A 24,591-nucleotide genomic window follows, 5' to 3' on the forward strand; every position below is an offset into this window, starting at 1 on the left:
AATTAACGCTTAATCTATGTAATTCTTCTATGTGACTACAGTTTTCTAGAGCTGAAATGTGTCTGCACGAGGTATTTGTTGTGTTTAAGTTAATGCAAACTAAAATTATTAGGAAAGGCTTCTGACAGGAAGAAAATCAGTATAATCAGGCACCATAGCTGGTAATTTCAGTTGGGATTTTAATGAATAATTCTCATCTATCCCAAGTCTATATTTAGTTAGCAGCATATCGTTTTCCTTTCCCATTCCTTTTTTGGCAATCAAAGTGGATTTCTTTCTTTCGTTTTATACTTCTCAAAGCCTAAAAACAAGTATAATCAATCCCAAACTGTGATAGGTATACCATTAGCGGTGTGCAAGTTGCTTCAAAATGATTTGTCAGAGGCAGGAGATGCAAGTAATAGCATCTACTGCTAATGTAGAGATCCATTAAAAACTGTGGACACCCCTACTCTAAGTTTGTGTCATCTGAGGAAGTTTCCTTGTAAATCTTGACATTGTTTGGTATTTTAAAGTTGAATGCAAAAGATAATTTTGCACAAAAGTTTCTTTGAAATAACTTTATTGAAGTTTACATATAAAAATACAGAATGTCAAAAAGTAGATTCCAAAGAACAATAGCACTACACATGAAAAGAAAACCTATTTGGCATTTGGGCTAACAAGTCAGCAAGAAAGTTTACTAGCATAGCTTTCCACTGTAATTTTCAAATGGTCCTGGCCTGCCATAACATAAATGAAATCCTGAGAGAGCAAGGAAAGAGCAAGTGAAGAGAACTGTCAAGTTTTGTGATGTCAACATGTGATGAGAGCCTGGTAAATAAGCTCTAGAAGCTGAGTGCCTCTTGTCTGCACACTGTCTGCACGTAACGGCACTAAGGCTTCCATGAAACCTTGAAACTTTTAGAGAATAATTAAAAAGTCAGTGAAATAAAATGCCGTGTTGTTTTCACAACATAGATTGTACCGGTCTATTGGTTTTAGTTATTTAGGCAGAGGAAGTAGATATTCTTCACCTAGACTATGTTAATTGAACTTGACAGGATGGGAATTCCAAGCTGAATTTGGAATAGATCTGAGAGGAATTGCAACCGATAGAAAAGAAAGAAGGTATAGGATTGGTCCAAGCATATTAATGAATTCTCTCAAAATTTACTCTTAAGGTATGTAAGTCTTAAATGAGCGATAATGAAATTCACTGTTAATGCTTTATCAGAAGCGACTATTCATAAAGAGGAAGATTAGAGTATCACATAGGGTGAATTTTGTTGTGACTGGGGGAAAAAATAGAAATAGGGTAAAAGCCAGGGCCACGCACTGTGGGTCATACACTAGCAACAATTTCTTTTAATAAGATGACATGGGACCATAGCAGATGCATGCAGATTAATCCCAGATAGTATAAGCCATAGATGTAATGCAGCTGTGAAAAACTGTGAAATCTTAGGGTTCATCTCCAGGCAAGATAAGGAAGCACTACACTATTTACAGGCCCTTGTTGGGGTTTAATCAGGAATTTAACATACTGTTCTGGGCAGCCATATAAAAGAAATATACGCGCGTTCTGAAATAATAGTAAGAAAAGCTCCTAGGATGGTATGGAGAGTATAAAGGAGAATCTGAAAGCATGGGGGTTTTAGCCCACAAAATGAAAGCTGAGAAATGAGTAATTATTTTCTATAGATGAATCTGCAGCTAAGGACTAGGAAGAGAGAACTACTTAAGCTAAAAGACAGTATTGGCACTATGGAAAAAAGATGTAAATTTTCTGCAAATAAGTCTGGGCTGTATATCAAAAGTTTTCTGGCTGTCAGAACAGCTTTTCCGTAAGAATCCCAAGACCAGAAAAAAAGAGATTAATTGTTAGATGACAGGGATGTGATCATCTGCCCAGTAAACTAATTATATTTGGCTGTATACTTAAAGCAGTTATTCAAAGGTACCTTGCTCAGTTATTCTTTTAAAGACAATATAACGTGGCCTATTTCTCATCTCTTTCCTTTCCTTACCCTCTCAGCACAAGGCTTTCAGTCCTGGCCTCTTAACACACTTTTCCCCTTCTAGTTATATTTCCAAGACCCCCAAACTGGCACCTCCATCTCAATCCCACCCCATTACATTCCTCAGCACTTCTGCCACGTACCCAGCTCCTCCGAACTTCCCTGGACGTGTCTGTCGGTGGGGCGAGCAGCCTCTCTCCGTCCTTGGGCAGCGCGAGTGCCGACCCAGTCTGTGCTGCTGCCTGGAGTTCTGCTGAGCACATGGGAAAGCAGCTGCTTTCCAGAGAGGGGAGGCACCACGCAGGCATGTTACCGTGAGTCAGCTGCTTTGGGGCAGGGCTATTTTAGAAGTATGAGTACTACATCTGCTGTCATTGAGGTTTTTCATAATGTGTTGCCTCAGCTGCTTTTCATCCATGAACTGATTATGCTACCAAGGTCATAAAATACAAATTTTTATCAGTTGAAGGTAAAATGTTGTCAGAAGGGGAAGTTTTTCATATATATTTGCTATTCTTTCTAAATAGGTTTAAATAAGGGTGAATAGAACTTTCTTTCATTTAAGATGCTATTTGGTGTTAGTAGCTTACAAAACTTAGAAACTGAAAAATGGATCAATTAATTCCTTTTTTGTGTAACAACTTCGCAAATGAATTTTCAGTGGTGGTATCCTGCAACCAGGTAGCCAAGTGAAGTACCAGGTTTTTGGGGGGGGGGGGGGTCAGTTTATAGTACATGTAATATATAATATAGATAATAAACAACAACATTTTATTATTTTATATATATATGAAAAATAAAAACCCTACTAAGTACAAAAGGATTAAGTAGCTATGTGTTTAAAGAAACAAAAAAAAAAATCTAAGTATAATTTGTAATATGATCAAGAAAAATAATCAGAACACCTTTTTGATACAAACCAGTCAAGCAGCATCTAGCAAACATACCTTCAAGTACAGACTTCACTGGCAATGTTAGACATCTCATGCATATAGCATGCATGCATTTGGCTTTGTAATTTTGGCATCTGAAACTGTGTCACAGCGTTAACATTTTTATAGCATTGACTCTGCATAAATGATTACTCAGGATAGACACATTTTGTTGAGTGTCTTTAGAAAGTGGATAGGAAATAGAGATGCTTTAGGTCTGTAACTTTTCCATCTACTTCTAAAACGAATATAAGCCAGAAATCCCACACGTGTCTCCCCAGATCACTTCATTCTTCTGGAATTCAGATCAATGTTTTAACTTCTTTAAAATGTCTTCTAGCACTGTTACATTCACTGATCATCCTGCACTGTGAGAGAGGTTTGGGTCTTGTAGGTGTGTAAGGAAAAGAGAGTACTGTGTGCAAATAAGAAAGTGTAAAAGGAGATGCAAGTATCTGCTAAAGGGCAGGGAGAAGAGTTCATAGCTGGTCTGGATATTTGGCTGGAGGGGGAAGGGTGATCAAAAGCCTTAATAAGCTGTAGAATTTGTTTTTGCTGGAATATGTGGGGCAGGACACGATGGAAGTTTCCTTTCTCATTTAATTTTAGAAAATAAAACAACAGTATGTGAAATGGGTTTTTTGAGACCAGGAAGTATGTTTGTGATGACTGATTTTTGGTCTTAAAATTCTGTAAACGACTGAAATCCTGACATAGTGCATCAAGCTACTGTACGTTAACTTCTGTGCATTTACAGATCTCTTAGTTTTTGTAATGAGAACAATTAGTTTTAAATGGATGTAGAGTTAAAAACAAGATCAAAACTGTGAGAGGAAAGCATAGAGGAGTAGCAGTGATCCTTTCAAACAAATATTATATGTTGTATATTTTTCAATTGAAATTTGTCTTGAATCTGGAGCAATAAGTATTTGTTGATTCGTAGTCTGTTTCTGCTTTGTCTAAGCTATTTGCCAGATGTCTGCAGTAGTTATACTAATTAAAATGGCATTGCCTAGTAGAGCTTGCTCTTCCCTCATGCTACTAACTTGAAGATATTTCATTTAAAGGTGTTCATTTATTACAGCACAGTAGTTTTGGCCCCTTTTTCTCTCCCCAAGGCATTTTCTTTTCTTTCTTGCACCCCGCCCTGATTATTTTAATGTTTTGGCAGCCATGTTCTAATATTTCAGCAACACATGTGCCAGGTTCTTTAAATTCACAAATGTTGCTAATCTGAAATGAGAATTTCAGATATTTTTGCAAGCCTATTTCAGCTAAGCTAATTTTATAACAGTGTTGTTGAATGAAATGTGCACATAATTTTGTATCAGTCGTGGGTGGATCGCCCATATCTTGAATATTGAGATAAGCTGTGGCAGCCAGATGAAGTATCCACAGCATAGAATTCTATTAATCGTATAGTCTTGTTTGTTAAATGATTAGGCAGTGAAAAAGTTCACTGCAAATGAATGAGTTCAGAAATTTTGACATAGATTTGTCATTCACACAATCGCTAATATTGAAGTATTAAACATAATATAGCCACTGTTCCTTAGGTAAGTATATACCTTCCTGAATTTCAGAAGCAAAAGATCAAGACCACAAAAAAGTTGCAATTCAAATTTATTTGTAGTCAGAGCAGAGAATATATTCCCATTCTAGAATCCTTCTTGATTTTCTTATATGCTTGTTTCTCATAATACTTTATATAAATTTCAGACTATAAAATGTCATGACAAATTGGTAAAGTGACACTGAGAATTTTGTATTGCTGTTTTGTGGTAATGTGTTCCTACATGTAATAGTACCTATATTTAAAAATTTAATATACGATACCATGAAATGTATTAATTAATATTAAATAGTCTTACATTTTTGTAGTAACTGTTGCAAATCAAAACACCTGTCGAGGCAGGCTGTGGAGTCATATGGAAATGATGCTGAATAAGAAGTATCCAAAAGGTTAAAAAGTGCGACGCCTCTTCCAGGGCTTTGAGTGAGCTGGGTTGGCTGTTGCGTGCAGGGTCACTGGGCAAGGGGCTGCCAGGGCTGCAGGACATGTTTGAGACGCTCCCCTCCAGTAGAAAAGTTACGTAATGCAGAGCTAAGAGCAAGAATTTTGAGCATTGTCAGCTGTTACTCAGGACGTTTTGGTGTTTCCTTTTGGACAGCTGACCTGCTCTCAAGAGACAATATAAACAATCACCCTAATAAAAATCAAAGTAGCCAGGGAGATTCCCTTGCATAATCTCCTCTTATTTTTACGGAGACTTTGTTTCCTGGAAATGCCTTTGATTGTGTGTCAGTGTTAAAATTTAAACTGTTTTATGTAGCTGTCACTGGTGGATAATTGCTAACAGGTGGAAGGAGAAGAGGAAAAGATTACAGCATTGTGCTCAGTAGGTTGATGGTGAGATGTGATTTAGCTGAACGGTCCCCTTTTCACACTTCTCAGAGCATGAGAATAGGACGTAGTTGCGTTTATCTGAAGGAGACAAAGACCAGAAGGAAGCGCTTTCGCTTCTTAATTTTCATGAGGGGAGCAGCACGCGGGCAGAAGTCCTTGCTGTGTTCCTTGAGCACACCAAAGAGCAACAGGTTAAAGCTGGCAGCCTGTTATCTTCGCGGTCTAGCTTTTAGAAATCCCCATAACGTAACGCACTTGAAATAGATGTCGTCATCAGCTCCTGCCCCGAGTACTAAGCCTGACCAAATACATGTGACAGAAGATGGTGGAGTAGAGTGCAGCAGCTATTCATGTGGTAGGAGTGGTTATTGTATTAGGGTATACTTTTTGTTGACAGGCCAGCATGTTTTGAGTTAAAATTCTGCAGCTGTCTCTCTCTCCCCCTCTCTCACTTTCTCTCTGTGGATTTGTACAAATTCCAAGCTCCTCTGCAACAGTCGCACCCTTCTTATTTTGTTCTGAATAGATTTCACTGGTTTGTTTTTGTTTTGTTTTTTTTCCCAGCAGGAAACGGACAGCAGAGGCGCAGATCCATTCAAGATCTTAGTGTTGCTGGAACAGAGTCCAGTCAGGTAACGTCTTTCTCGTCTCTTCTTTATCTTTCAGTAAAGTCAACACCGGATCTATACAGGGAAACTGGTCTGGAAGTCTTCACCTTTGATGCTTTTGTAGAAATGATGTGGAAGTTTGGCAGACTGTAGTGTCATTTGTACTGCATTTAAATGAGGTTCCACAAGGGTAATCTATGAATGAGCTCTAGATGAGAAGTGTTTTCTGTATAGCTCGTGCAGCATTTATCATTTTTATGTACACATAGTTTTCGTGTACCACTTAATTTGGCTGAGGGCAGATGTTAGGCAGGAAAGCCTTTTCACCTCTCTAGATGTAGAAAACAATTCTAATTACCACATAAGATTGTCTGAAGCAGTTATACATACATTAGACTCACTTTTTGCATAAAAATAAAAAGCATGTGCATCAGTATTATAAATGTATTTATTATCAATCTCTGAACCCTGAATAGTAACTTACAGTAGTATCTCTCCATTTCTTGGGAAAGGTTTACAGGAGGGTGCTGTCACAAAGTTTTGTTTAAAAACAGACTATCTCGATAAGATATTTTATAATAACATAGCTTCTTATCTGGTATTGTAAGTGCCATGGCAACAGACACAGTGGTATGCTACATTAAATTGAAATTCAACTAAGAACAAATTAAACTAAAAACATATTAAATTAGAAAAGTACAGCTAATGCTTCATTCAGATGTGTTTATTTTGTGTTTTTAATTGCTTCATTGTTTGTTTCAGTAATTCACAAAGGCTATTTGGTCGTTAGTGCGAATTGGCAATTTTGATATCCCTACTATTCTTTGGATGTGGGAAACTGGAGCTTAACATATTCATTGGGTTAATCAGGTTTCCATCTTAAACAACCTACTGCAATAACGTAAAACGGGGTAATTTGGGGGGTGTATAGTTATCAGGGAAATCAAGATTTGATCCTTCTTTAATTCTGTAGAGTGTGATAGCCACAGAAACCTCATCAATCCCCCAGGTATTATTAGTAGAATTTACTATGTACATCTATCAGAAAATAACAAATGAGTCTTAAATACATTTTAATATCTTCAGAGAAGACGGGTTTGTTAGAAAGAAATTAATCTGCAAAATTTAGTAAAGAAATAGATTAGCCTATTCAGTTAACTGTAGAACTAAAATTATGAAAGACTTGGGGGGGGGGGAAATTAAGTGACAGTACATCAGTTATCCCAAATTGCACTGATTGATATATGAATATATTTAATTATAGCTTTTTTTTTTACTTAAAATTTTTCATTCTGTTCATTTTAATGAATGGTTAATATTTAAAAATAGAGAATTTCAGCCTTTACTTCATATCTTAATAACTACTATAATAATCTTTCTTTGAAAGCTGCTCTACTGCTTATATGGATGTTCTAGCTAAGTTGTCCTTGTGACTGGGAGGATACAGAAAAGTGTTTTTGTTTACCTCACTAATTTCGGATGAGGGTCTGTAGAAGTACCAGAATCACATTTTACTTTCTTGCTTCTGAGAGTGTACATATTGGAAATCTAAGTGGAAGAATTACAGTTATCTGCTTCTATCTTGCAGTTTGGGGCAACTTTATAATAAAATCTGGAAAACATAATATATTAACAGGCATGAAAAATGCACCTTGGAAGAAATTTTTGCCCTGCCCATACAAACGAATAATGAATTTTCACCCCCTTTTTGGTTGAGAAGAGATAGCATTAGTTTCAGCAGACTTTTCTGACTTTTGACATATGTATGCTTGTATATTTTTTTAAAAAATAAATTCGAAAACAATGAAGAAAGCAAGCACAATGTAATTATGGCAAAAGACTTAAGATTACTCTTTATGGGTTTCTATAGCTCTGGACCTCACTGCCTTGAATTTTTATTAAAAATCCCAAACTGCTATCCATATAAGTAATCTACTAGCCAAAGCAGAAAAAACATCTGTGACTAGCATAGCTCTGGTCAGTTTATCGTCTCTCCCCATATGCACCATACCATATATAGGTTATCCTTTCTAATGTGAAAATCCCCTTCCCCCCCTCCTTTCATTGCAAACATCCTTCTTCCCTGCATTCCATTCTGCTTTACACCCACCCTGCGGCACAGCCTTCTTCACCGAGCAGCCATGGCACTGCGTGCCTCCGCTCCCGCACCCAGCCCTTGTAAGCCCCTATCCCACTCAAAATTGAAGGATTGCCACGGTGCTGCTTTTCCTTTTTTTTAACTATTTGACTGACACACTAAAGCTGATCAGAAGGTTTTTTTATTAAATGTGTGTTTCCTGAAAATTGCCACTGTGTCAACAGAAAATTATTCTAACTGTTTTTTTCAATCAGGAAGGTTTGTCCAATTCAGAATGGAATTTTTGTTAAGGTGGAGGAAAACACTGAACTTGATAATAATAAATATACCAAAGTTTGGGGTGCTTACCAGAAAGGGTAGACCAAGACTCTTGTCTCCCTGTTTAACTGCTGGTCTGTTTTAATCTGACCTTCTTGTATGTTTTTGTGATTGTATGTATATTTTATTTCCGTGTACTGTTCGAAGAATTTTTTGTGTGGTTTGTATGGCTGATGATTACTATTTTTATGTTGTTGAGACACTTAAGGCATTTTCCAGTATTGCTCTTACTTATGTTATCAACAGCACAGTAATAGTGCTTTGCAGATGATTTTGCTACTCAACTGACCCTTTTACATCAACAGTTTAGATAGGAAAATATGCTAAGCCAAAGGTTTTCTGTCATTGGATCAGCTGTTAGCGTGGTTTGGTGTTGAGAACCTGTGTTCAATTTTTCACAGATTTCTCAAGTGCTTGGTGACCTTAGGCTGGACCTTACTCGAAGTGACATGAGCAGCACTGATGCAACCCTCTCTGTACAGTCAAATGCTACATTTCCATTTGTTTCCATCCATACACTGTGATGCTCTATTCATTTTTCCACATAAATTTTTTTTGCACTGAATTGTTTCTTCTGCCTTTCCATTTCCCTGTAACGTGCATTTTAAAACATCGTATTGTGCCGTCTCTCCAGCACTACTGCTCTTGCCTAAACACCTTTGTAACACAGAAACAGATGTGCAGACTCTGAACTGCAGCCATAAAAACTTGTGGCGGCTTGAAGGAACACAGCGAACCTGCTATTTACACTGGATAGAGTCTTTACAGAATTCGATATTTTATACAGATACTTAGAAACATATTTCACATAACCACTCAAGAACTGCAGGCTGTGGTCAGATGCCTAGTAAGGTGTCCACATCCTTGCCTGTGTATCTTTTATTGGGTTGGTTGTTTTGGTACATCATCCTTCACAGTGCTATTGTAATATCAAAACTACTTCTTTTAAACCTTTTTTTTTTTTTTTTTAATAACTGTTGCTGGGCCTTCATAACTCCTACGGTTTACTTTCAAGGGGTAAAAAGAATTTAATATATTAAAACCATGTACTGTATTGAACAGTTGAAAAGCAAGATCAGAATGTACATGCCCGCATGCATGCAAGCTAAGTGTGATAATTTGGGCGATCTGATATTGTACAGATGAATCATTCTATCCGTGAGATTGTGAAATTGGTCACGGATACACATTTTTTTTTCTCCCCTTTCACAGCGAGATAAAATCCACAGATGAGGAGACAGGGTTAGTAATGATGATTTCTTTAAACTGGGTTGCCCATTTAAATTAAACTTGAGGGGGGCATTATTCCTCAGAGCACACCAGCTTTTCAAGACTGCAAGTCTTTGAGAAATGGAAGCTAAGAAGCTAAAAATGCCATGTCGTTTTCGCCACCTGGCAAAGATGATTTGAGAGTAACCTGATAACAAGTTTGTTGAGCGTACTGAGATACCTGGAGGAAGGAAGGATGAAAAGATAACTGTGAAAGGGTAGCAGAAACTTATTGCTAAAGAACAGTCACTGGCTTATCTGTCAGAGGGGCTGGTGTCCAGGCAGCCTAAAGCATCTCACTCAACACACACTCAAATGCTGTAATCTAACAGGTGTTCAGTTTTGGGAACTTCCCTGGGACTTTTCGATGCTTTTTAGATATGCTTTAGATAAGAATCCTTCATTTCTATCTCTACTAATTTTGTCTAAATAATGTTATCAAGGAAACGGTTTTTTTCTGTTGATGGATCAAAACAGTCTGGTACAGCAAGCAATTTAGTACAGCATTGAGAACTTATTGTAACTAGAGTACATCTCAGGTGCCCTTTGCTATCAACTGTAGATACTCAAAACTATTTTTGCTTAAAGGACTTAGACACTGTTAAAAGTGCTTTCTCTGTCTTCTGACCTTTCACATGAGCAGAGTGTGTTTATCATTCATATTTGAGGACACTGACAGTAAGCAGTAAGCTCAGCAACTTAAACCTTGCTTAATATCAACAAATACTCCAAAGCAAAAGCTTTTTCAAAATCTCTGATGCTGTCTGTCATCCTGATAATATCATCCATTGGATTATTTCTACAATAGTTTATTGCCTTGTTTCTGGCTACTAACATAAAACACTAAATGGTTAATAAAAATTACAAGAGAAACATAATGCAGTTGAAATAACGGATATTTCAGTGTGTAGAATCTTGTTACTCTTTGGATTGTTACCTGACTGAAATCCTAGCTTTTAAGATAGGATATTTGGAAATCAGAGTCATAAAGAAATACAGTTCCCAGGTAATGCATATTTCAGTACTTCTTTTGAAAAATAGAGACATTGAATTATTTCATGATAAATACACCATGCTGAAAATAGTTGTATTTTAATAGCTTCTTTTCTTTTTACTTCATTTTTTTTCCTGCAAAACTCGCTGCGGTTTATAGTCTTAAGTCCTTTACTGTGTTACTTTTATGTCAGTGAGGGGGTGTATGAAATACAAGAATATAAATTGTAAGTAATAATTCTGAAAAAGAAACTCAGTAGAATAATGAAGTCTGTAGTATGTTTTTTGCGCTTTGGTGAACAAAAGGATTGGAGGAGTCACGCTGTATATAATGGAACTTCCTAAAGTCTTCTGGTTTAGTTCTTAATTTGCTTTGTGAGAGAGAATGTACTCATTTTTTAATTGCTTTGCTTTAATTGATTGATCCTTTGGGGTTAAACACTTTTTTCATGTTTTCTGAAGATGGATCACATAACCTCTGAGTTAACATAAGAACCACAAGAAAATTGTAGATTAACACAGCGCAGTCTAGTGTAGTTACTAAGCTGCATTCCTTTAGTTGAATGTAGTTCCATTCATTGATTAAACATTGGAAACAAACTTTTATTTCCTCCTTATGTTACAGAGCTGCTAGATTTCACTGAATGGTGGTGTGAAAATTACTAGACATAGTGTCATGCTTTTATATAAAGATCTTGAATACATTGTTCAGCACTGCTTTTTATTATGCTGAATAGCCAAATTATATCCATTTCTTTTTATATGGGGAAGATGGAGTAGAAATGGGGATGAAATTATGCCTGCAATGCATGTAAAGTTTATCAAACTATCTGGAGAGCTTTCAGGGTAAAAGCTTGGGGAGGAGGATATTTGGGAGGATTATAAGTTCAGATTTCTTCACACTATTTTTCTTTTTAATAATGTTTTTTAAAATGAACCCTTCAAAAAATCTTCTGTTAACTTTTCTTGTCATTTTTTTTTTTTTATTGTATCATTTTAGGAGAGTAGAAACAGCAGTAGATCATCTAGTCCTAGTGTGAGAATGATCACTACCTCGGGACCAACCTCTGAAAAGCCAACTCGTAATCCATGGACACCTGATGATGCAGGTAATCCTTTGTTCATTAGTTAACTTTCTGCCTGTAAAAAATATAAAATATTTGTTTGATTATGCAGTGGTGTGTGCCTAGACATTAACAAAACTAAGCAGTGAAAGTCACAGTCCATTTTACTTCTGCTTAAATTAAATCATTACATTACTGCTTTGTTTTGCACACTGGCTTTAAGAACTTTTTTATATATAGATTATATTAAGTTACATAAACTTGTAAGCATTTTGCTTGTAAGATAGTACTGTACATATGCAGTGATAGTAGTATATAATGCAGATCTTTTAGCACCAGTTTTTGACTGTAGTGTGGTTTGGGGGAATTAGGGAAACAGACATCTTAGAGCATTTTAGTCTTGTGCATTTGTATTATGTATGCACAGTTAAAGCTTTCATTGCTCTGACTTTTGGAATGAAATGTTATATAGGTGAGTATCAGGTAGAATACGTTAATTCTATTTTTTATCTGTGCTGTAATTTTGCTTATGCAGAATGTACATGTGCACACAATCTTTCTGTTTTTAAATGAACTAACATAAGTGTGTCTGCAGAAGTGTTGTAAATACTTCTACTGTAGCATCACTGTTCTTTTGTTATGGAATAGGATTAAGAATGAACATAATTTAGTAGTTGCATTCAATTTTAAAAGTCATAATGCACTCCATTATGAAAAGAACCAGTACTGGACTGCATGAAAGCAATGGATCCCCACAAATTCTTTTTTAGAACAGAAATAAGAATTACATTTTGTTACCAAAATCTACGTGTTGAATCTTAAACTTAGTCTCGAGCTGGTACCTCATAGTGCCTCAAATTCTGAAATCTTTTTCTTGTGATCTGTTCCATCTTTGGCTGATCAGACTCTTTCATTCTTTTCCTGTAACCAACTGCAAAATGGAAACTCACATGTGGACTGACTCTTGCACAAGCATATATATATATATATGTGTGTGTGTGTGTGTGTGTGTGTATATGCACACCTGTATTTTACCAAATATAAGGTGATTCTGTATGCAAGATGTGTACTTTTTCTTTTTTCCCCCCGTTTTAGTGGGAGGAGGGCAACATACTCTTGTATTTTGCTTCTCTGCTTTCTTCCTTCTGTCCGTTGTCGCTTTGCCTGATCACACTCTGTGCGTTGTCACTCATAATGTCCCAAAGCTCTTTCCCACTGCCACAGCCCACCCCGTGCCCTCTTTTGTGTAGCATGGGTCCTGAGTTGCTTTAGGCAGTGAGCACTCACAGGAATTGCTGCCTCACACGGAAGCAAGCTCTTACCCAATCAATAGTTCATTGGGTACTGAAAGTTGCTGATCATGTGCCAGTGCAAAGGCAGTTTGTCCCAAGTCTTTGGCCATAAATGCAGCACAGCACTAGAGCTAAAAGTCAGGTCTGTTTTCTAGCACACAGAAATCCCTCACCTTATACTCAGGTAAATACAGAATGTACCACATGTATATTTTTTTCTTGTTAGGTTTATGCAGTCCATGAACAAAGAATTTTTTTAATTTCTAAAGGGAGAAATAATTGTAGTGTTTTGTAAAAGAGGGTATGTTTTTAAGTTAATGAGGCAAAATGGTAAAATGAGGATGCAGCCGAATCTGGTCAGACACAGGAAAATTTACAGTTCTGTGACAGTGCTGAAATGCTCAGGAATGTAATCGGAAGTATTTTGCGTGTATCGATGTATTTGAAACATTGCAATAATTCCTTTGCTGTAGCAGTATTCCATATATGGCAATAGTCTGATGTAGGGAAGGACTTTTTATATTGTTCTCATTTAAGATACTGTGGTGATTAAGTTGGTTTTAGGGTTGTTTTCTTTTTATTTTTTCTTTTTTTTTTTTTTTACCACCTTCCAGTTTCCTTACAAGCATACACTTAACCACTTTTTCTCCATTCCCACCCTCTTATTTCTGTTTCCTTTTGAAGCTGCTCTTGGAGATAGCATAGTCTTTGAGGGCAACACCTTAGTTTCTCTACCACGACTACTCTGTGGCAGGTGCTTTTGGGGTATGGGTAAGCAGCCCCTTTTTTTTCCCACCTACCCTCCTCCATATAATCCTCTAGTAGCAATAATGCAGCTATAAAATCAGTAGTTTCTCCATGTGTCTTTACTCCTATGTCTCTTAAAGCTTAACAGTAACCTTTGTGATCCCCAGATTGCGGGCTACCAAAAGATAGGATGTATAAGAATTCAGAAACATGTTAAATCTGGAATGAAAGCACTAGAGAAATCCAGAGTAATTGCAGCGTAAGAAGAGAGCAGCCAGGCCCAGGAGATAGATTGGTTATTGGGTTCCTTGCTACCCACAAAGTATCTCTACAGAGCAGAGAAGATGCCCTAGAGCATGTTGTGAGGAAGATACTTACAGACCTCACTGGGAGCAGATTTCAAAACTGAGCAGGAGGTTGTGCTTATTTTATTCTGGCAGAGCTGGTTTGCACAGCTTCTAATTTTAAAATCATTAGATGCATGGGCTGGCTGGCTGATCCTTCATAAACAAGAATGAAATGGCAATTTTTTTATAAATAGAGAACGCGATTGCAAACTGTACAAAAATAGTATTTTTAAAATCTGTATGCTGTTACGTGGCTTCTACAAGTGTAGGATGATAACCTTAATCTTTATTTCTTCTTGGTGTGATAGACCATACTTTTGAAGTTCTTAACTTTATCAGAAAAACAAAATGATTCATCTGCCTTGGGATTGCAACGCTGCTGTTTCCATTTGCCTTTCCACATTCAGATTGTGTATTGTGAAATGATTTAGAATTCTTGTTTTTGTCCTATAAGAATAGAATTAACAGAAAATACATGACAATTTTCTTGGTATTGTTACAGAGACCAATGGGTCAGATAACTCCATCCCAATGGCATATCTTACATTAGATCATCAGTTACAGGTAATAAATATATGCTTTATTAGATTGTTTATCTTGCATTTCATTCTAATGTGTGAATTTTGGGCTGCAAAATACAGTGCCACATATTTACCTGTGTTTATATTCTGTCTAACTTTTGACCAAGGCTAAAAAAATATATTATGTAATCTGAGATTGGTTGACTCAGATTTGATCAAGCTATTAAAAACAAGCCCTGGGAAACATGATCACTGATACCAAATGTAAGCTGAGTTTGACTGTCAAAATAAGACATTATTTGCTTGAGTGTTACTGAGTTAAATTGTCGTATTCACTTTATTTGTGGGATTAAACACTACTTCAATTTCTGTGATAGAGTGTCAGATTAATAACTGCAGATTTGAGGTTTGAGTCAACTTTGACATCAGTGCAGTAACATTTTTCAGGGCATGGTTTAACACTTATTTTTAAAAGCTTACTGGTTTTTAAAAGACGTTATAAATACACTGCAGAGACATTCTAACACACTATATACTAAGATATCAGTTCATCAGTTTTTAACATGTCTGATTTATTTTCAGCCTCTAGCACCATGCCCAAACTCCAAAGAATCTATGGCTGTGTTTGAACAGCACTGCAAAATGGCACAAGAATATATGAAAGTTCAGACAGAAATTGCATTGCTGTTGCAGAGGAAGTAAGTGAAACGTGTTTAGCGTTTTCTGTTCTTTTGTCTGTTTCTTTTACACAAAGTCTGTTATCTGTGACTGTTATTTCTGGCTTTATGAAGTTACATTTCATAGGGCATAATTATTTTCCAGCCTTAATCTCAGAAATACTGAGCTGCTCAGTACAGGTGAGATATTTAGAGCAGGTAACTGAAAGTTTTAATCATTATCAAGACTCTTCTTCTGGACAAGTCCTACTTTAAAGTGTGTGGCACATCGGTGTATGTAGTATACTAGTAATGTTTGCGTCATCTTAAATGAAAGACCTGGACTGTTGAGGATGAGGAACCTTGGAATTTTACTTACAATGCTGTCCAGTAAAAGACTTCCAATTGTAATTTGTAGACAATCACTTGGTTTATAGAATTTTGAGTAATATGTCAATGTTACTCATTTTGCAGTTAGTTTTTATCTTACATCTGACTTTTGCTGATCATCGCATGTGCAACAGTTTTATCAACACACATCTTATGTTTTTCTACCAGGGATCTAGGACCTAACGCTTAAAAGCTGTTATATACGTTCTTATCCTTGTGCACTAGAAATAAACTCTTTCCTCTTACATAGTGTATACATATAAGTGAAACAACTGCACGTATTGTTGGATTAGGGCCAAAGTTATTGCTGATTTAGAACTTCAGTTTGCTATAAGTTCTGTTGTGTTCTGCTTCTCATCGCTCGTTTCCTGATGCTGGGGAGCCGTTCTGAGAGGCCATCTATACTCCCATATAGCTAGGCCAAGCAACACCTTGTTACCCACCAGTTGTCTGAGTCACTGCAGGCAAGCAGTTGTTAATGAGGAGCTTGTCTTGGTGTTTGTGGAATAGTTAGTGAGAACAATGTGTGTATAAACCTTTTGGACATTAGAAATAGCATACAGAAAGGGGGAAAAAAACTAGCTAAGATTGACCTCCTATCATCTATTCACTTGTGGCTTAGCATCCTGAGAACAATTTTTTTTCAAGTGCAACTAGAATTTTTAGACTTCATGAGGAGATACTGAAGCTAGCATGAAGATCTTAATTTTGGCTTTATTTCTGTTGTCCCTAAGGGTCAATAAATTATATAAAAATGTGTTTCTGTTTAAAAACTGTTAATTCTGTAACTTTAGATTTCTACTTTATCTTTTTTTCTAGGAAGTTTGTGTACACATTTCTCCCAAACTGTTTTTTTAGTCAGAACAGAATTGCTCATAGGTGTTAAAACAAAAAATGGTATTGTGATTGATGAATTTAATGCTGGTTAAGGTAGTTATTAGTTCAGCCTTTATAGAATGATTAAGTTTTCTTTAACTGTAATTACAAACCATATGGCAACAATTAATTAACGTGAACTTTCTCCTCCACTATTTTGTTGCTAAAATATTGCTGGCAGCTTGCCTTCTTGTCACCTCATAAACAAATAGTAAAACAAACTGCTACATCAGTTTCGCAGGATAATTTATAGCAAGTTTATCAGTGTGTTTGTTCCTCTAAAATTGTTGCTAAAAAACAAATTGAACACTTATGGCATAAATTAAGTGAAATGACAGTTACCTAAATAATGGGCTTAATTCTACTTTTCCACTGCTTTAAGAAGTTCTAGTCCAAATAGAAAACAGCACTTCACTAAAAAGTTACCAAAATTATTGCAATTTTTTCTTTTAAGTTGCCTTTTGAGTTTTTAAATGTACATACAGTTAAGCAAATTTAGAGTTGAATATATTTATGAAATTCTGTGTAGATCCTTAGATGTTTTACTGTGACCTGTAGAACTACATCTGAAAGACATTATATAAAGGACAATTTTAGAGATTGAGGCTATGGCTTGCAGCTCTTTTAAAGTTTAAATGTGGATTTGATTTGGAAGAGAATTTTTCCCCAGACTAGAGTAAAGAGTAAGATTTCTTTGGGGCAACATTTTTTTTTTTCCCCACAAAATATCACCAGCCATGAGTTCAGACTGATAATCAAATACTGATTTGAAACATGTGAAGTCATCTACACACAAATAGACGTAGATTATAAATGGCAATTACTTTTTTTTTTTTTTTTTTAATTTTAGGCAAGAACTAATAGCAGAACTGGACCAGGATGAAAAAGACCAGCAAAACACATCCCGTCTGGTACAAGAACATAAAAAGCTGTTAGATGAAAACAAAAGTCTCTCCACTTACTATCAGCAATGCAAAAAACAATTAGAGGTCATCAGAAATCAGCAACAGAAACGGCCAGGCACATCATGATCTCCTGGGACCTTTCAAATGAAAAATATGCACAGAAAAGACTGATTTTTTTATTATTATTATTATTATTGTTATTATTATCCCTTATTATGACAACTCATGAGTGTTAGCTTCTTGGTGTGATCTGTATTTGTCTGCTACACTTAACATCATTTAATTTTCTTTTTCCTATGGTGGACATCCAGTTCAACAGGTTAATCAAATAAGGTGAGAAAACAGTGACTTGAATTAACCAACAGCCCTCAATTTAAAGTAAGAACAGTGGCTGTATGCATGCTCCTTGTGTGAAGGCTAGCCTAACAAGTGTTAAAGTGGCTGCTAAATTGTAAGATCTTGGTTTTAGTTTTTGGTGTTACCTCGATAAGAGCGAAACAAACACTTTCGTGTTTAAGAATGGTTTTGTTCCAGTGTCTCATCTCAACTATTAATATGACAGTTATTTTCAGGACTTAAACATGCACCAAGCTGCAGAGGTGATGTTGGCTGACCAGAATAATTCATGATGCATTAGCAATGCCTTTTACCTGTAGATGTAGTGTATTTTTTCCACGTGCAAAATGGTAGGCAAACTGATGCCAGCATCCTTGGTTCAGTGCTTGATAGCCCTGCATTTTGACTAATATATTTCTTGTAATCTTGCATTCATAAAATATTTGAAGTAAAAGGCTGTATTTTCTTTACTTTCTTGGGGGGAATGACATGCAGTTTCATTTAGTTACTGGGCAAAACTTATGAAGGTGATGCACTGGGCAAAGTTGGTCTCTTCTATAAAAGAGAGAAAGAATCAGTGTGTTTTAAACCTTTAAAGCTTTTGTTCCTGTAGCATCTTTGGAAGGAAATTCAGAAAGCAAATTAATACAAAACTTTAAATACTTGGTCCCTTTATACCACTTCTTGGATTTTTTTTTTTTTTTCTTACAACTTAAATGCTTTTTAGCAAATACCATGAATGTAAATAAGTTTGTTTTAGGTATGGAGACAATGGGTTGGGGAAATGAATTTATTTTAAATAGCAAATCATGAAATGGAGTTGAGTATGCAAATAGCAGAAGCTATTAAGAAAATGAGGGAAATGTCTTAGATCTCCATCAGGAATCTCAGTTATTCCACTCACTTGAACATAGTTCAAAGGAAGTCCACCACAGAATGCCTGCTGCCTTTGTGACTGAAGAATTGCGTTTAATGAACTCAAACAGAATATGTAATGATCAGTGTCATTATTTACCATTATTACATGGGAGAAAATAACTACTTGTTTACATTGCAGATTGATTATTTGGATTATGAATTGACTTTTAACTGGTACAAAAATGAGGCACTTCTAAATATAATGAGAAATTATTCCTTACATAAGCTCTTGGTATACTCGGTTGTGGGCAGGGTTTTAATAACACTCTTTCGAAAAAGGAAGATAGAAAATTGAAGTTTAGCTCCTGAGCCATCAAAATAGAAGTAATCTGAAATTTGACTTACGCTTATTTCAAATGAATAATTATTCATAAAAGCCCATGAGCAAAACTTGGAAAAACATTAAGGGTAAAAACCTCACAGTATTTTCTCTTCCCCTTCCTGCCTACCTGATAAAAAACATTAATACTATTGTGCTTATCTGTGAATAACAAAGATGACAAACAGTTTACTGAACAGTGTCATCCTGTCTTGAAAATAAATCTATTGTTAGTGAACCTTTGGGAGTTAGAAACCCTTCCCTCATTTTATTTAAATAAAGGAAGGGTTATCATTCCCAAAACCTTAGCAGATAATTTGATTAGTTAGCTGAAACTGATATTGGGATCAACTTAAGGGCACACATATTTATAGCAAAATGTAATTGGCAGAGAAAATAACTGTAGTATTAGGAATAGCACAAGTTATCCAAAGCATTGCTGTTAACATACATCTGTCCATCTACAAAAATGGACACACTCGGTGATCAGCAGCTTACTTAACATATGCTGAAGCATGAAGTAGAACAGCATAAATACTAATGCTCAACTTCAGATGCATGGTTGGTAATTACATACACAAAATCATTTCCCAGGACAGTTTTTACAGTTTGCCTTGTCATAAAACAGATACGCTCAAGGTAAATCAGTACTGTATATGAAAAGTCACTTTATGGCAAAGCTGGAATATGAAAGTGAATGCAGTGCTAACTTAATGGTACATAATACAGAAGTCTGTTCTAACAGTAGCTTATGACTTTTCAGCGTTTATGTTAAAAAGGGTCTCAGATGGCAAAATAAGTACTGTGCTACCGTGCACTGTTGAACTCGGCTCCATTCAATAGTTAGGTTATATTGCTCTTGTAATTTTCAAAGGGAATTTGGAGTTTGACCTTTTGCCTTCAAACTGCCCCTTTCTTAATTCCACCAAAAATTTAAAAAGTATTTGCCCAGATTTCTCAGTGAAGTGTTCTGTGTGGCAAAATCTGTGTATCATTAAAAAAAAACAACCTGTAAGGGTAGAATATAGTGGTTTGGGCTAATAAGAGTTTAACAGCTTAACTTTCAGTGACCTTTATTATTTTCATAAGACTCTTGTTTTAAAGTTGTTTACAAATGTACCTTTATTTTTCTCTTAAACTATCTGGAATATTCAGGAATTTTTTCATGTACTCTTTTGTCCAGTTAAAGCTATTCCTCTAGTAACGGAGGTGAAACATCTAGTTTTGTCTGGGCACTGCCTTCTCAGAAAAGGTAACAGGCTCTGCTTTTTGTTACAGTATGTGTTCTGTAAGATGTTGTGTAATTGAAAATATGCTTCTGTACACTGTGCAGTTCTGCCAAAAATGGCTTTTTTTAGGCTTTTGGGGTTTTTTTCTGATGAGAAGTTGAAGATTGTAATTCAAAACTTGTATATAAAATGGTGAATGATTTCATATGATTCAGAAATGAGCAGTGTGGCTTTCTGCTACAGGGTTTTATTGCGTTGTCAGGAATCTAATTAATAAAAGCTGAGAGACTTCCACAAACATGTAGTAATGCCCCAACACTTGCCAGGGCATCCTTGATCTCCGATGGAATCCCACACGGGGTGGGGGATAATCATCATGCAGTTGTTCCCACTGCTGAAAGAAAATTCTTCTGCTATTAGCTCTTCCCTTCCTGTGTGCAGAAGTAGGGTGTAGGATGAATAGTCCTACTCATAACTGAGTATCAAGATATTTTAAGAATGCAACATCTTTCATACGGATGTTCTGCAAAAAGATAAGCACTCGTCTTTTGTTGCTCGCTTTGGACAAATTCCATTCCCTGGAACTTCTCTATTTTGTTCATAATGGATTTTACTGCTTGAGACTTTCCGTTACCATACCACAGACAGAGACAACCCATTAACTGTCTCTTTGCCCATGAAGAAAACACAATCGTGCTTCAGAGCTGTTCTGAGCTGCTTTGAACAACTCAGCCATTTTGGGTACCGTGCTCAAACCTGCGGGAAAGTTTGAAAGGATGAGGGCAAAGGTGCGGCACACTCAACCTCAGCTCAACACTCAACTCAACTCAACACTCAAAATACAGATTTCCCTGTGGTGAACTGGTTGAAGAGGAGGATCTTATGAAAGTAAGCCTGTGTGCCTGTATATGCACACATATACACACTGTTATGTACTTATGTATATAGGTGTAGGGAGCTGCATATATCAAATCATAATTGATAGATGTCTTTATTTCCAAAATCTGAGCTTTCTGTAGTTAGCTTTTATTTACTTTAATAATGTCACTAGATGAGAGGTGCTCTAAGCCTGTGAGGATCATGTTATATAGAGGCAGATAAATACAGGCCTGTGTATGTGAGAGTGCATCGGTTATTTTCTGTGCCCGTGTAACCCTTTTCTACTTCTTGCAGGGACAATTCAGATCTCCCACCGCACTTGGACAGATTTGTTACAAATGTTTTGACTTTGAATGTACATCCTGACTCTGGTCATGGAGAGGTGCTTAATGAAAGAGCAAAACTGAATTTAGACCGAATACTTTGAATTTTTAATTATTAATGAAATACTGTCTTAAAATACTTAGAGCACTGCTAATCCTAGGGCTTTAACCTAAACAAGCATTAATGAAAAAAGGGTTTTTATTTATAGCTGTGTGCTTTAAACTAAGTAGCTAAAAATCTGAGATACTCTAAAGGATGAAATAGGCTTGTGTTCACGTAATTACACATGCTTTGTCGATACCCCCCTTCTAACTTGAATAAAGGCAGCCCAGCTACTCTTAGCTTGGGAACTGTTGCCTTTTACGGATGGAAAGAGAGGAGCAGATCGATGCATTATAAGAAGTTAAAAGCATATCCAGCCCTGTGAAGCAAAAGGCACTGGGAGAGGCAGACCTGAAGCAGGTGGAGTGGAGCCCCTGCCTCCTTGGTGTGAGACCACAGCTCTTCGCCAGTGCTGGGGGAGATGGGGGGGTGGCACAGCACACCCCGACTGCGGGTCCCTCGCTGTGTGCAGGCTGCAGCTGGGAGTTTAGGCTTCCCTCGGACCTCTTCCTGCCCTTAAGCAGTGCGTGCTCCCTGCGTAAATAGGGATCGGCTAATGCTGGCACGCGTACTGGTGGAAATGCAACGGTCTTCCCTTTTCCCAGCCATGCTTTTCCCTCCCACTGGTGTTGAATGGGAGAGGCTGTGAAGCAGCTGCACGTAGGCTGCTCTCCTGTGGTATTTAGGCAGAGGACCAAGGAGTGACTTACATTCATATAACCTGTGGGCACAGCATGTGGGATGGGACGTGATTTTAGCTTATAGCAGACGATGAGAAAAAAATCCCTAGTTGTAGGAGACGTCATATGAGGAGGTGGATATGCCTAAGAGCTCTATCTGAGTCTGTTCCTCTCCTTTTTCACGAGGAGCAGCAAGGTGGACTTCACCTGTCGGGCTGCCTTTGAGCAATGTGCAAAGCCACCGTGGCTATCGTGGTAGCTCCTGCAGTGTGAAAAGAGGGGTGGCCAAAGAGCTGCTTAAGAAAAGGAGAGCTGTTTGCACTGAGCCTTTTATGCAGCGTTGCTGGTATCAATGCAATATACATGTAAGACTACTCGGACTCCCTTCCAAAACCAGGCAAAGTTACAAAGATGAGGCTAAAAGAGGGAATAAATTGGACATCCTCAGGTGACAGGAGGTATTTGCCAAGCCGCCGCAGCAGAAGGGTTCCTGTGAACGTCTTTGTTCTCCAAGGCCCCAGAAGAGCCTGCCTGTGCCCGTCACCGGCGGACTCCTCAAACAGCTGTCTCCAAAAAGTTAAACCTGGTACGTGCAAATCAGGCTCTTATTAAAGTTTCTTACATCATCGTTAGCAACGCGGCTAGAGCGTAGCTGGGAATTGTTCATGAGGTAGGAGGTGAAGCTAATTTAGCTCGTCCTCTGAGGGCTGCCTGGGGTCTGCAGGGCTGCTGGGCACAGACTGCTTCTGTCAGTAAAGTGCTCAGGACTCAAGAGGCAGAGAAGGCGCAAGGAGCTGTTTTGGTCAGCGCAGCTGGTCTTTACACCAGAGCAGAGTGCCATGGCTGAATGTTAGCAGGCCTGCTGGGGAGGGCCATGCTGCTGTTTGTCATTAGAGGGCTTTAGCCACCACTCCGGCTGTCCTTGAGTGCTGGCAGACACTGACGCTGTCGCAAAGCGTGAGGTTTAGGGTGATCTTTGTATGCTCATCAAAAACACTAGGTACCAAGGGATGGCTGAGGAGGGATTTGTTTGGGGGAAAAAAAAAAAAAGCAAACAAAAATGAGGGTGAGGGTCACTGAGTGGACTGTGTCCCACATCTCTGGATCAGGGAAACACCCGTAGCCTTGGCACAAGCCCTCCTCCGAGTGCACTACTGAAGGAGCCACGTGGTGAAACGAGAGGTGGGGTGGAGGTTTTCGTGGTTGCTTTCCTGAGTGCTCTGACTTCTCAGACCTGAAAGCAGAAAGAGGAAAAAGCCTTACCAACACAGCTGGGGATCTGAATGTGGCTGGCTTATTGTCTATTTTGCATACTATGGCATGCCACCCTCCAAAAAGTGCTATAGGTCAAACTGAGTTTTCAATCTCAGGAGCTTTAATTCTCTGGTTTTAGGACCATGTAACCTGCACCGCCTGGGCAAACCTCAGCCTTCACTGGCTTTGAGCAGGTACAACTGAAAGGGCTATTCCTCTCCAAGAGTGGAAGGAGCCAGTGTACTCAGGTGAGAGCTACCAGCAGCAGCAACTTCTTTCCTCCAAGTCAGTGACTTGAGTGAGGTGGAGGGGCAGGTGAATTTGCCCCTCCATAAAGCATAACTTTTTATCTAACTACTTCTGGAGCAGGACCTCAGGCTAAGAACTTGATCTCTTTTTAATATAATCCTATTGTGATAAATCATGAAAGGTGCAAAAAGGGATGAACATTAACAATCTAACTTGATTTTAATTGTCTGAAAGCTCAGATTTTGGGGATCTTTTTCCTTCTCTGGTGGCCAGTCTCAGAGCTAGAAGAGGAGCTAGCTGATAAAACCAATTGCACACAGCTTTTCTGTATTCTATTAAGCTCCTACAAATTTAGTCTCTGCCGATGAGGCTCATGTACAGAGATTAGACAGTTGCTGAAGTAAGTCATAAAATCTAATTACAAAGAAGATGGCTCTAGAGAAGTTTAGCCTTTACTTGATTTATTTGGGAGCAGATTTTGTAACAGTGAAGCTAGTCATTTTCAGAATATCTTTAGTAGGGAGAACATCGGTCCAATGGCGGGTGTTGATGTTTCAAGTTTTGAAGCAGCACTGTGTCTTCGTTTGCCTAAGTGGTTACTTCTAGTCTGGGTATTGAAGTTGCTGGGGGAAAGCACAGCTTTGGGTTCACAGAAAGTGAACCTGCAAAGTCCCTTTCTGAAATCAAACAAAATGCTGAAATACCAAAAATTTGCAGGAAAAATGAAGGAGAATGCCAGTGAGGAAAATGAATTTGCCATCAATTTGGCATGTTAATCCAGATGTCTAAAACTGGCTGGGCAGGGAAGCAAATGGTGTATTACCCTCACAGATGCAGGAGGGAGATGGTGTTCCAAAAATTTTGCTTTTTCCAACTCT

The 24,591-nt window shown here is 37.6% G+C and overlaps 1 protein-coding gene across 10 annotated transcripts in view; it reads left to right on the top strand.

Annotated features, from left to right (window-relative positions):
* MAP3K7 (mitogen-activated protein kinase kinase kinase 7) overlaps positions 1 to 20,435 on the top strand; it is a 50,016-nt gene extending 29,581 nt beyond the window's left edge. For 4 of the 10 annotated variants that reach the window (XM_052781495.1, XM_052781497.1, XM_052781503.1 and 1 more), the window contains 6 exons: positions 5,904 to 5,971; positions 11,626 to 11,734; positions 13,666 to 13,752; positions 14,578 to 14,639; positions 15,179 to 15,294; positions 17,369 to 20,435. In XM_052781495.1, coding sequence (XP_052637455.1) covers positions 5,904 to 5,971; positions 11,626 to 11,734; positions 13,666 to 13,752; positions 14,578 to 14,639; positions 15,179 to 15,294; positions 17,369 to 17,549 — 623 coding nt within the window. In that variant the 3' untranslated portion in view covers positions 17,550 to 20,435. The remainder of the gene's footprint in view (positions 1 to 5,903; positions 5,972 to 11,625; positions 11,735 to 13,665; positions 13,753 to 14,577; positions 14,640 to 15,178; positions 15,295 to 17,368) is intronic. The other 6 variants (XM_052781496.1, XM_052781498.1, XM_052781499.1 and 3 more) reach the window with 3 other exon arrangements.
* Positions 20,436 to 24,591: the final 4,156 nt, after the last annotated feature.

This window comes from Harpia harpyja, chromosome 3, assembly GCF_026419915.1.
Source record: "Harpia harpyja isolate bHarHar1 chromosome 3, bHarHar1 primary haplotype, whole genome shotgun sequence".
Classification (NCBI taxonomy): domain Eukaryota; kingdom Metazoa; phylum Chordata; class Aves; order Accipitriformes; family Accipitridae; genus Harpia; species Harpia harpyja.